Here is a 13,808-nt window from a genome sequence, read left to right as displayed (position 1 = left end):
ATATTTTTATATAATTTTTTTTTCCCCTCATTAAATTTGTGACTTTCATCCTGTGGGAAGATTTAGCCTCTTGAGCCCAGGTTTTGCTGGGCTGGAGCAGCACCTTGAGCCCTGTTAATGCTTACGTTTTGTGCCTGTGATCTTGGGTTGGACTTGGCAATCTTGGAGGTCTTCTCCAACCTTTATGATTGTGGGATTTGTGTCCCTGTCTTATGTCCTGCCTGCAGATTTGGGGTGGTGGAATTCAGAGTTTCTGTGGAGTGTGGGCTCTGATGTTAGGAGAATCTGCCCATTTATGTGTAAATGCACTGGGTGTTTTTTGTAGCTCACATTGCAGCAGTGTAGGGAGGTGTTTGCAGGTTTGGCCACACTGACTGGGATGAATCCAGCAGAACACCCGGGGTGACCAGGGGACAGAGCAGAGAGCTGTGAAGGGTGATCAGATCTAGTCCAGACAGGGATAGGGGTGGCTTGATGGGGTCACTGACTTTAATTACCTTGCCATGACCGAGGCAAACATTTGGAGGGAGCTGTTTGAGGCTGTGCCTGTCAGGGGATGGAGCAGGGACGTGCCAAGGTCACCCCCATCCCTGGAGTGCCCTCCCCAGCAAATCCCTGCCTGCAGGGGCTCCTTCCCTCTGCATTTCCCCACGTCCTGATGGCTCAGGAGAGGTTTCTGTGGCAGGGCTGTCTCAGCTCCTGGCCTCTGGTTAATCCTTTGTGTTTCTGCCTCACCCAGCATGGGAGCTGGGCTAATTGAGTTTTAATTGACAAGTGGAAGCCTGCTGGTGATTAGGCAGTGCTTTGGCTAATTAATTTAGAATGGAGCTGTTGTGGACACCCAGCTATAGCCAATGGACCTGATCTCCTCCTCCTGAAAGAGGCAAAATGAACGTGACAGGAGATTAATGTGTTTTCTAACAACTCCCAGACTTTATTAATGAATCACATTATGTTCAGCCGAAGTTTGGAGCCAGTACCTTTCTCATGTTGTGTTTTGTCCATATTTTTAAATCTTTATTGGGCTTTCCCAGCAGAGGAAGGAAGAAAAAAACAGGGAAATAATTTACAAGTCCATAAGCCTACAACATTATTATTTTTTTAATCTCCTTCCCTTTGATTTGAAAAACCTCATTAACAAGAGTTAGCTTTCATTATAAGTCCCCAAAAAGCTTCTATACATGTTTTATTGAGCAGTACTGTGCCACATAAATGCCAGGATTACTTAAAAAGACAGAGAAGGTTACAAAATTCAAAACAAAGTATCAGATAATTTATTTAGCAGCTGAACCATCATATACCTCACTCTGGCAGAGATTTTTACTAAATATATTTTTCCCTGTAGCATTGCATTCCAAGTGAGATTCTTCTGACACTGAAGATACCAGAATCTGGTATTTGACCAAAGTGTGCTATTTATTCTATAAACCCTTTATCTGTTCATAAATAGTTGACTTGTTCTGCATGAATAATTATATAAAATTAATATTTCAAACCTTAATGACACATCTCAGCTGCTTTTTAAATATTTCTTATATGCTCACTGATTCTCCTGATTGTTTTCCACACTGTTGATCAGCAGGGGTGATGGTTTCCACATTTTTCTGTGGGAAATGTTCCAGTTTGTTAGCAAGCTGCTTCTCTGAGATTGGGAGCATTAAGGCCAACCTGTGGGTGCTGCAAAGAGCATTGCAAGGCTTCAGCAGGGACAGACTCCTGCTCCTCAAGGTTGGGTTGGGTGGAGTTTGGAGCCAGCTAGCCCAGTGGAAGGGATGGGAACAAGATGATCTTTAAGGTCCCTTCCAGCCCAGATCATTCTGTGATTCCATGATTCCTCCTGGAAAAGGTGCTGAGCAGTCCATTCCAGCCCAAATTAAATTTATTTGAATGTGTTAGCCACCAGCAGGAAGCAGTGTGGTCATGGAGAGCAACATTTCAGGTGGAATTGTATCAAACCTGCCTTAAGCATCCCTGCATTCCCAAAGGCACGGGGCAGGGGGGTTGCTGCAGCTCTGAGAGCTTCAGCCAGAGCAGTCTGCAACAACTAGGGTCTGTTGAAATTCATGGAGTCAGTTTTGATCTGCCTAACAGCACTTAAAAATTCAGCCAATTTCCACTCCAACGTGAGGAATGGAATGAGTTACCAGCAGAGATGCTTTTCATTTCCAGGGGAGGCCAGTGCCTCGACAATGTGGGACAACAATGCTTGGATTTTCTTCTATGACAACAGTACTGAAGGAGAACCTCCCTTCCTCATCCAGGATTTTATCCATGCCTTCCAACCAAATGCCAAACTTATCATCATGCTGAGGGACCCTGTTGAAAGGTGAGCATGACAATTTTCTTGTTATAATAATATTTTCAGCTCTCACTCTGTTGGATGCAAGTAAATATTCACGTGATGTTTGAGAGCTACTTGTTTGTGACAAGGGGGGGTTTATTCTGTGTATTTTGGCATGGGTAACAGTGATAATGTTTTAAAGAGAAGTATGTGAGTGTGAATGCCATGAGTTCCATGCCTGGACCTCGAAGGTATTTAAAAAAAAAGAATTTTTATGTTTCCAAATGCAATCTAATGCCATTACCTGAGCTAATATGCCCTGGTTCTCAGCAGGGCTCTTTAGACTAGGAGGGCACTGCATCTCCAGATCTCAGCAGAAGTAGTCCTGGGAAATGTTTCATTTCATTTAAGTAGTAAAATCTATGTTTTCATGGGGTTTGCAGTTCAAACTGATTAAATAATCATGATTAAGAATGATTAAATAGCTCTGGAGTCAGCAAATGATACAATTTTTTAAAACTCTTTTAAGTGCTTGGTGAGACAGTCATGTAAAGGTTCACTGGGCATTTGTAGCTTGCACAGCCAACAGCTACAGGAGCTCATCCTTGTCTTCCTTTGTTTGCAGGGAAAGGGCTTGGATTTTCCCAGGGTATGGGCTGTTTTAAATGGCTATGCAGAGTCAGGAATGTCCATCTTTCCACTTGCATTTCACTTTTTCTCTCCAGTCTTCCTCCAGATTTCTGGCTCATTCCTTCCCACTGTGTCCTCTGAAGGAGGATAATAAGGATGAGGGTGAAGGGGAGGGTGGAAGGGATGGAGGCAGAGTCCACAAGGATCAGACTGAGGGGGTGTGGGTTCCTTCTCACTGTAGCTCCATAAGGATAGTCAGAATACTTGTGGCAGGCTCAGTGCTCAGGGGCAAAGCACCAGAAAAACTCAGGGAAGGAAGAGCTGCAGGTGATGATGGGGGATGCAGGTGATGATGGGGATGAAGATGATGGGGATGCAGGTGTTGGTGGGGGATGCAGGTGATGATGGGGATGAAGATGATGGGGATGCAGGTGTTGGTGGGGGATGCAGGTGATGATGGGGATGAAGATGATGGGGATGCAGGTGATGATAGGGGATGCAGGTGATGATGGGGGATGCAGGTGATGGTGGGGATGAAGATGATGGTGAGGAGCAGGCTCTGGGAGAAGAGCAGGCCTGTGCTGTGTGTGCAGGCAGCCTGTACCTGCTGCCCAGCAGCTTCCAGAGCTGGGGTGGTGCTCCCTAAGGAGCTTCCCTGCTGGCAGGATGTGGCTTTGGTGACAGCAGGGTTGGGAGATGCTTCCCAGCTCCTGTGTCAGGAAATGCAGCTCTCCACATCAACAGCATCTCCTGACCCCGGGAGTTAACAGATGGTAATTTTATGCAAGAGAGTGGCTGGAGTGGCTTCCTCATGTAAATTAGTGACAAACTCCCTGATTGCCTTAACCACCCTCTGTAATGGAGGTGTAGCTCTTTGCCAGCTTTAGCAGGGGTCACAGAAAAAGTCAGTTTCATCTCCTTGACTGTGTTTATGACAAATTGCTTCCTCTTTATTTGCAATTCGCTACATTCCTGATGGCTCATCTGAGCTGCAGGAGCAAAAGCAGAAGGGACAGCCCAGGCATCCATTGGTGGTGCCAGGCAATGGGACAGGTTCCTTGGAGCAGCCAGGAGGGCAGGGGGCTGGGATGGGCTCTTTTCTAACCTGCACAAAGTCTGGGCTAGCCCCAGCTGGGAATATTTGAATTCCATCTTTTTTTGAGATGGTTGTTGTCAACTGGTGTCATTATTTCATTGGAATGGGCAGAGGTTGAAGGGAAGGACTTCAAGTAGCTAGTACAGCTGAAATCCTCATCAGCAAAGACAGCTGTCCCCAGAATTAAAAACAGATGGGGAAAAAAAAGAAAAAGAGAAATGGAAAGGAAATCTCAATTGCCCTGCAGAGGGAGAACTTGTGCTCAAGAATGAAGTTTTTCATAAGATGCCAACGAGTCTGAAAAATGATGCATTTCTTTTGATGGATGGTTAGAAACACCAAGCAGTCATATTGAACCTTTGTAATGACTCTTCAGCCTGGCCCATGCTGTACCTGCTGCCTGCTGGCTGATTTTTCTCAGGAAGAATCCTTTCACCACTCAGTCCCACCATCCCTGGGACAGGCTGGGTCCTGATAGCCACATTTCCTGCAAGCAGGAGATGCTGTTGAGTGTCTAATTTAGGTGAACTCAGCTGGCCTGGCCCTTCAGCTTTTCCCTTTCTTATTTCTTTTAAAATGAACAGAGAGTCTTCATTTGTTTCACATGGGACTTAAAATTCTGTTCTTGCAAAACACTGACATAAATAATGAGTGCAGAGGGGCTATTCCTGTGCTTAAGTGCTTTGCTGGATTTAGGCCTAAACTTTGCAAATGAGGTGTTTTTAAGTACCTACGGAAATATAGGGGAGTTAAAGGATAAATAAACTAAGTGCAATACAAAAGGTTACTGCAGTAATAAGTGAGACCTAAATAGATTGGTGTTTTTATTTCTTAAACACCTGTGGTTTTTTGAAAGAGGCTGAAAAATATGTAGGATTTCTGGAGTTTTATCAAGAGAAGGATACTGTGGAGGCATCAGATCTGTGCTGCTAAAACATCTGGGGAAGTGGCTCCTGGAGTGATACAAAATTGTCTTCAAAATCTTGTGGTATTGTTGTGGTTCTGGTCATTCTAAGCCCAATTATGAATGGAAGTTAAAATATCATGTTCAGCAGATCTAATATTTGTGTCATGTCTGAGCATTTCCTTTGTCTCTTTAAAACATGTTTATCTTGCAAAAGCCTAATCAAGGTTTCAGGGCTTAATGCTAAAATTGATATTTTCTTTGCATGTAGGTTTTGGGTTGTTTCACTGGCATCACCTCCAAAGGAATTTGAATTTACATTATCTTTTTAAAATGATTTTAAGTAATTGTGCTAAGAGTGAGCAATGAGGGGATAATGCTTGTAACTTAGAGAGACTCCTGCTTCATCTTAAAAAAAAAAAATAGAAAATCAACAGGTAAGCTACTGTAAATTGGAAGTTTTTGATGGAAAGGCAACATAAGATTGGAGGTGAAGCTTCCTGTGAAAGGAATGGGAAATCTGGACTCTTTCTAACTCATGATGGTAGCCAGCTTGGTAGTAATGTAAGAATTACTCTTTCCAGCCCACCTAAAGTTAAAGTGTCTAAAATCAGCTTTAAGTTTTAGAGACAAGGACTGTTCCTGACCATGGAACACCAGTGTAGAGGGGCAGCAACATAAGTTGAGACCATTCCTGTTCACAGAGAACATGAATTTAAAGTCCAAATTTTGCCTTCAGGAGAAAACATTGGCTCACACAATTTCTAGGGTCAGGTCTCCAGGGATGCAGACCTTGAAAGTGGGGGTGCTGTTCAAAATCCCCTGGCGAGGGTTTTGCTGTGAGCTAAAACTCATTAAAATGAATGAAAAAACGTCACTGGGTGACAGGCTGTGGGTGGGACGCTGTTACACACACATCCCCTTTCCCTGGATTCTGTAGCTGATTGGAATTGCCAGATCTGTTGTGTAAATAAAGGTTCTTCCATTCCCTCAGCCCCTCACTGCCACGTTCTCCCCTGCCAGGTTGTACTCGGATTATCTGTACTTCGCCAGCGCCAACAAATCCGCGGAGGATTTCCACGAGAAGGTGGCGGAGTCGCTGCAGCTGTTTGAGGGCTGTGTGCTGGACTTCTCCCTGCGAGCCTGTGTCTACAACAACACCCTCAACAACGCCATGCCCGTACGTATTTCCTGGCACTTCTGGCTCCTTGCTCTTTTCACAGAATTCCCAGTGACTGGGTTTGGAGAGACCTTCAAGATCATCAAGTCCAACTCAGCCCCAACACCCCAACTGAACCCTGGCACGCAGTGCCACATCCAGGCTTTGTTAAACACACCCAGGGATGGGGACTCCACCACCTCCCCAGGCAGCCATTCCAGAACTTTATCATTCTTTCTGTGAAAAACTTTTCCCTGCTATCCAACCTGTATTTCCCTTGGGGCTGTGTGCTCTGGTTGTGTCAGCGCTGCTGGAGACAGAGCCCAGCCCCAGCTGAGCACAGGCACCTTTCAGGAGCTGTGAGAGTGATGGGGGCATCTCTGAGTCTCCTTTTCCCCAGCTCCCTCAGGGGTTCCTCTCAGGATTTGTGTTCCCAGCCCCTCTCCAGCCTCGTTGTCCCCTCTGGATGTGCTCAGTGTCCCAAGGTCCTTCCCAAGCTGAGGGGCAGAGCTGGGCACAGCACTCCAGGTGTGCCCTCCCCAGTGCCCAGGGCAGGGCACAGTGACCTCCCTACTCCTGCTGCCACTCCATTCCTGCTCCAGGCCAGGAGCCCTTGGCCTTCTTGGCCCCCAGGGCTCACTGCTGGCTCCTGTCCAGCTGCTGTCCACCAGTGCCCCCAGGTCCCTTTGTGCCTGGGCACTGTCCAGCTGGACAGCCTGGTGGAAAGGTTGTTAAGGCACCAAAATCCCATGCAAGGAAGCAGCGAGAAATCAAAGCTTCTCCCTCTTCATTAGTAAAGTGGAGGGTTTAAGTATATATGAAGCCATGTAAAAGATGGTGTGGGGGCCCAGCTGTCTCCTCAGCCTGTTCCCTGCTGAATGCCAGCAGGGATAACACAGCTTTCCTATTGTGCAAGTGCATGGAGAGCACATTTAGTGAAGATTACAATTTAATGTACAAGCTTTTTGCAGATGTCTCCAAAAAAGTAGCTCTGGCAAAGATCTTTGCAGTACCAAATTGCCTCAAAATCAGAATAAATTATGTGTTCTTTTGTAAGAAAAGGCTACCAATAACTAGATAATTTTTTTTTTTTAATTGTGCATGCCAGAAAATTATACAAGAAAACACAGAAACTGCTGGCAGGGGAATGGATAAGTATTACAGGCTTACAATTCCAAAATTCACAATTTCAGCATAGAACTGACTTCAGATTTTGCTCCAGGGCAGAGAATAATATGGAAGAGATGGACTGGAAGTCTCTCATCTGGCCAGTTTGCCATTCAATCCTCTTTTATTTGCTCAGGCTATAAAGGATTTGGGGGGAATAGTTCCCTCCTTTGCCTCTGGGTGAAGTTATTGCCTCTTCCAGTGGATAGAATAACAGTACAAGAGTGCATTCCATGGGCTGGGGCCCTGCAGCAGCAGAGCAAACTGCTCTCACTTACCAGGTAGGCTGGAGCTGCTCAGCCCTGACTGCAGCCCCCAGGACTTCCTCACACACCAGCTGCTGCAGGGCAGCATCACAGAATTTTCCAGCCATCTGCTTGCACAAATGTATTCCTTCCAGTGTGGCAGAGAAAGGCAGAGAGAGAACCAGAAGGAAAGATTTTCCTCTTCTGTTCACCCTCAGGGTGCAGAACCCTTCTCCATTTGTTGTCTTCTTGAACAGCCCGTCTTGAAGAAGATGCTTTTGGAAATGAGCAGAGGAGGCCTCTTTCCTTCCACAGAGCCACAAGCAGGTGCTTGTAATAAAATCCACATGCCAACTGTGCTCCTCAGTGGCCTTTTTTAGCTTCTTCTTCAGCCAAGTTGCTAAATCTGTTGTGTTCGTGGTTTGCTGTGCATTGAAGGAGTGAGGATTGCTGTCCCTGGTGAGCTCATTAGGTTGCTAATTCTGTGACTGTGCCAGGAAAAGAAGGGGTTTGCTATTTGTTAGTGTGTTTCTGAAACCAGAGAGGTGTCCTAGGCATCCTGGCTGCTGAGGGGGAAGAAAGGGGTGTTTGGCACCTGGAATCTATGGCAAGAACATGACCCAGAGAAAGGCACAGTGCCCAGAGTGATCCCAGCCTTCCAGCCCCTGAAGGAGTGCACAAGGAAGATGGAGAAACTATTTACAAGAGCCTGGGGTGAGAAAAGAAACATTAAACCACAAGTTTGCCCCAGTGCTGAGTGGAGTGAGGCACTGCCTGAGGGCTGGGGTGCTGCCCTGCCAGAATTATCCCATCTTAGCCTGGTGTCCTCATCAAGTGAGAGGTTCCAGGTTCTGGTGTAGCAGATCTGTAAAGAAATCTGGAGACTGATGTTATAAACAGCCAAAGACACACATCAGAATCACACAGGATAATAATAATAATAATTCAGCAATAATTCAAAATAAGGCTTTTTTAGGGGAATCTAGGTATCATTGTAGGTGATGGGGCAGTGTCAGGAGTGAAGGGGGCTGTTGTCTGACTTGATGGGTCTGTGGTAATGCAAGCTGAAGATGTTAAGTCTCTTTTATGAAAGATGCTTAAGACTGGGGATTCATGTTCCTCTCCTCTGAGCCTGAAGGGATTGAGAAAAATATTTATAAGCACAGTTGGAGGCTGGACTTTTTAAGAACACCAAGGCTACTCTTTTTATGTTTCAACTTGTTATGTAAAATTGAGGAGGGAAGAAAAACAGAGATAAGGGCAGGAGAGGCTGAAATCTGCAATTCCCCCTCTCTGTCTGACTCTCTGGGTACTCAGACAAGACACCATCAATGCTGCTGCAGCTGAGATCTCAACCTCATCATTGCAATCAGAGGATGCAGCAAAATGCACCCAAATCTAACACCTGACAGCGAGGCAGAATATTTGTCCTGCTCATGGCAGCGTGACCTGGAATGGAATCATTTAGGCTGGAAAAGACCTGTAAGGTCACTGAGTCCAAGTTAATGCAGCACTGCCAAGCCCACCCCTAAACTATTTCCCCAAGGTGAAATCAAACTGAAATAAGCAGCCTTGGGGTACTGGAGAAGGGGCAGGACTGAGCATCTTGCCTTGAATCACTGTTCATCTGGGGGCTGAGAGTCCTCAGAGTCTCCATGAAGGCTCCAAGCACAGAGAGCTTGGGTGTGAGGTGGCTGAGCATCCTTTTCCGGATAATTGTGTCTGTGCAGCACTTTGACACACACCTGTGGCTGGTGCAGCAAGTGCAGCTTGCTAAAATGACATCTCTCACCAGCAGAAGAGCTCTTTGCAAAGATTTCTTTGAGCTGTTCAGAAAATGAGAGGAAGATTGAAATATATTCACATATTTTCTTTCTGTCATGCCTTAAAAGCACATTTTGGGGATTTTTTTTTTTTTTGCCCAGATGACAGAGTTGAGTGTTGTTTTGTGTTGTAAGGTCAACTAATTTGGGGTTTTTTTTTGTACTTCCAGGTGAGGTTGCAGGTAGGGCTCTATGTTGTGTATCTCCTGGACTGGCTGACAGTTTTTAACAAAGATCAGATCCTTGTTCTTCGCCTGGAGGACCATGCATCCAACATGAGGTACACCATGCACATGGTGTTCCAGTTCCTGGATCTGGGTAGGTGCTTGCTGGCTGTTTTAAGTGTGCAAAATCATTATTATCCTTCTCTTTTTAGGTTGGTTTTGCTTTATTAAGGGACAAAAAGAGAAGCAGAGGAATTTGGCTTGAAGGATGCATTAATCTCATTGCCTGGAGTCAAGCAAAATTAAATTCTCAAATGCCTGGTGTTAGAAGATCTTAGTAAGAGTATATATAAAAAAAAAAAATCCAGACCACTCAGAATGCAGGGATTTATCTTCCCACACAGAAGCCAGCCCTGCTTCTGAAGTCACTCAGGTCTTGTTTGCCACGGGCTTACGGAGATGCAGAGTTATCCTCCACAATTTTAACAAACTGAAGTGCTACCAGCCCAGAACCTCAGTCTGAGCATGATGAAAGGTTGTGTTTGTAGCCGAGGAGAAGGGAGAAATTGTGTTTTTGCTGTGCTGATTGAGACATCTGTTGCTAATCCTCGGAAGAAAACGCCGGCAGACAAAACGTTGCCCAATGTTGATTTGACAGTAGCAAGAGAATGTAAATGTGGCTGAAAAATCGTCTGTCTGGTCCAAGGCTTGGTCTAGATGATGGGAAAGCTTGGATGGAGCAGGCTGAACAGATGAAAAGCTTGGCATCTGCTTCCTGAGTGTGGTTTGTGCTGGAAAACTCCCTAGGTTTTTATCTTGCTGATGCACATTTATTCCCAAAGTGGGGTGTCACTGCACCTGTGTCCACTTTGATCCCACTGCCAGCCTCCAAAATAAACAAACCAGGCCTTTCCTGAGTGCTGAGGGAAGCTTGAAGGGTTTCTGTGGGGTATTAGTCAGCTCACACCATGAAATGAAATAGCAGCATAAAATACCTGCAGCTCCAGAATGGAGGGGAAGTTGTCTTCAATCATTGTTTTTTCCTGAAAATAGCTATTTTCCTCCAAGAGTGATTTATGCTGCTTTTTATAGAAAGGATTAATTAATAGGAGAGGAAAATGTATTATTTCCATATTCTCCAGTAGTGATTTACTTTACTGATCTAAGCCTGTATTCAATATTCTGAAACATTGTGGCTGCTAACAAAAATTACATTTTTCTCCCCATGGCAAACGTTCTGATTCAGTCATTAGATTTCTTTAGGATGGGCATTTTGGGGGGAAATATTTGAAGATAATATTCTCTTTTTCCACAGGACCTCTGAGTGAGAAACAAGAAGCTCTGATTACCAAGAGTCCTGCATCCAACACCCGAAGACCTGAAGACAGAAGCCTGGGCCCCATGCTGCCAACCACCAAGGCAATTTTAAGAGATTTCTATAGGCCTTTTAATACAAAACTGGCACAAGTTCTTTTTGATGATGCTTTTTTATGGAAGAGGACATAACATGTAAATTTCTTGCCACGACTACAGTGCTTAAAGGAGTTTTTATTTTTTTAAATTCTATTTTTGTGCGTGGATATTTTACATTTTTTCTTTCCCATTCCAAAGAGCAGCCGATGGATGAGCTGAGAGTCTCACCTTCAGCCAGCCCACATCTCAACAGCTCTACCACATTTTCCTTGGGAGAATGGAAAGCATCTTGCTTTAATCAGTTTATTGCAACTTCTTTCACCCCAGCAAAGGAGTGGACAAGCATCAGGACAATGATGTCTTACGCTCCTCCACAGGGGTGTTGAAGTGGAACCTTCTCTGAGATGCTGCAACACAGAGTCAGCATCAGTTTCCTACAATTACACTTGTAATCTCTCATTTTCAATATATGTTATTCACTCATTTTTTTTCAAGCAATCAATGTCATTTAGTCATTAAAATTTTTAATTGAATTCAACCTAAAGTTCTGTTTCCTTTTGTCAGCCTGTTTAAAAATGGTCTACACTAACACTGAGTGTGTTTCCTTAATTCTGAAAGAAAGATGAAGTGCATTCACATAAATTTCCAGGTCTCATTTATATCTTCAAGATAAATGGACTTTTCTAGCCACAGTTCTTGTAAAAGAAAATTTTATAATCCAGGTGAGAATGGATGGCTGAAACCTAAACAGGCCATTTTGGTGTTTAGCATAACAAATTCATTTCCTTCCATGTTTTGTTCATGTAAGTATGAATATGTATAATTTATTCCTATCACTCACACATTTTTCCAGGAAACCACTTTTAAATAAAAGTCCACTTCTGGCCATGAAGAGATTTTATGGATATTTGTGCTAAATTCTGCAGGATTACTCTTCTCCATTGTGAAGGAATACACATTTTAAAAGCCATATGAAATTTTGCTATTGAAATCATGAATGAGAAGGATTCTCAGTACCTTGCAGAAAGGATGTGTTACCTGAGGAATTTAGGTTATGTGTTTCCCTCTTTAGGCAAAAATGTCCATATTTAGTTTAAGAAGTTGAGATACCCAGACTTGAGGGAAAAAACCCCAACATTTTGAAAGTTATGGAGAAACTTGGGACTACATGAAAGTTTTTATTTGACAAAAAAGATCAGTTTTTTCCCATGGTAGTGCAGCAATTCAATCTTTAATTTCAAACACACCTGGTGAGGTCCCTGTCAGCTACAATCTGCAGCCTTCTGCAGGTGCAAGTCCCACCTGAGTAAGGGATTTTTTAAGAGACAAATATAAATGCTGCCTGTTGATCATTTCCTCTCATGGGCTAACCTCTTTCCTCCTGAAGGGGTGTTGAGTGGGTCAAAGGAAGCTCCTGTCCAGCTGACAGCTCTCAAAGCCCCAGAGAATCCTCTCTGATTGGATTCACGTGTCCTTTCAACCACAATGCAGTTTTATTGATGGTTTCACAAGTACTTCTAGAAATATTACAGGTAACTTCTCCCTCTCCCCCTCCATGGGGACTTATTATTCGTTTCATGTGTTTCTAAACTGAGAATTAATGTGAAAACTTGATGGATCCTGCACATTTCACACGGGGATTTGATTGCTGACATGTGAGATGTTTTGCAACAGAAGATTGTTCCTAGGTTCTTTGCCAACTGGTAATGTGCTGTTTAAAAAAGGATTCAATCTGGGGTTTGAAAAGCCTAAAATAAGTAATTTAGTGAAGTATTCTAGACAACCAGAACAGATTAGTTCTAGTTCAGAAATGCTCAGAGACCAAAAATGGTTGGAGAGCTGAGAATGGACTACTTTAGAAGGTACAAATAAAAGTTATCATGGGACTGTGAAACAGAGAATCAGAATAACTTGCCACCATTTGTAGATGTAAAAAATTTAATCAACAACTTATATACACCAAAGAGTTCACCCAGCTGTGCTTTGATTTGGAATCAACACCATGTGGTCAGGATAACTCTATACAGATGTTTCCTAACCTGGCCTGCCACAGTCAAATATTTCCATTTAGTTGTCAACTACAGCCATGATCTAATGATATTATTTTACCAGCCCTAGGAGCTAATTAATACATCTGTCCTTTTCATTAACTTGGGCACTGAACAGCTCACACACTGATTTGTGCCTGTGGTCCTTCTGAAAGTGAAGTCTTCAGTGAGGCTGCTTTTGTCTCCATCTCCTTCATGAGCTCCAAAATAGGATCTCCTGCTTTTAACACATTGTAGTGTGTTGGGTTGTGGCATGACTAAGAATCAAACAGCAGTAAATATTGGTCAAGAAGTCATTTTGGAGGTAAGGATATCACTGTCTAGCTCAGGCTGTAAAGATAAAATTGATCTGGTGACTCAGAATGAAATAAACCAGCATTTCCTCAAGTGATGTGGCAGTGCTGGGTGTCAGAGCCCCTCTTCTTCAGCCACAGCCAGCCAGAGGCTTCACAGCAAATCTCTACACAGGACAAGGCTCCTCCAAGTTCTTCCAGTTCCCTTTGCCTTTCTGTTGACAATTCTAGCTGTGAAAAAAAAAAAAAAAATCAATTTTATTGTTATTAGTCACTGCAGCACTGAGGTGACCCACATCTCCAAAAGAGCAATTTGCCAAGAAGTTGGAATTAACACCAAGACAACATGCTTTCATTTTTGGTGTCTTGTGCCAAAGCACAGCAGTGGCTCCTTGCACAGACCTCAGAAACTCCGTGTCTCATGCTGTGCTTTTGCTCTTATCTCTGCTGAACAAAACTAATCAGACAAAGATGAACCTTTCCTGAGTGCAAAGGCACTGAGGAAAGGCTTGTTTCCAAATGTTCTCACTGCTCCTGCAGAGGAATGTGAAATGTGTTTTCTGTAAGACCTTGAACGTTTGGGCC

General features: G+C 43.9%; 1 protein-coding gene across 4 annotated transcripts in view; it reads left to right on the top strand.

Annotated features, from left to right (window-relative positions):
- The window catches only part of CHST15 (carbohydrate sulfotransferase 15), a 45,126-nt gene extending 33,706 nt beyond the window's left edge, over window positions 1-11,420 (top strand). For all 4 annotated transcript variants that reach the window (XM_009087111.4, XM_018910536.3, XM_018910535.3 and 1 more), the window contains 4 exons: window positions 2,170-2,326; window positions 5,935-6,091; window positions 9,476-9,623; window positions 10,785-11,420. In XM_009087111.4, the coding sequence (XP_009085359.1) occupies window positions 2,170-2,326; window positions 5,935-6,091; window positions 9,476-9,623; window positions 10,785-10,975 (653 nt within the window). In that variant the 3' untranslated portion in view covers window positions 10,976-11,420. The remainder of the gene's footprint in view (window positions 1-2,169; window positions 2,327-5,934; window positions 6,092-9,475; window positions 9,624-10,784) is intronic.
- The last annotated feature ends 2,388 nt before the right edge of the window (window positions 11,421-13,808 follow it).

This window comes from Serinus canaria, chromosome 6 (genome assembly GCF_022539315.1).
Source record: "Serinus canaria isolate serCan28SL12 chromosome 6, serCan2020, whole genome shotgun sequence".
NCBI lineage: Eukaryota > Metazoa > Chordata > Aves > Passeriformes > Fringillidae > Serinus > Serinus canaria.
This window is presented reverse-complemented; position numbering and strand designations above follow the sequence as displayed.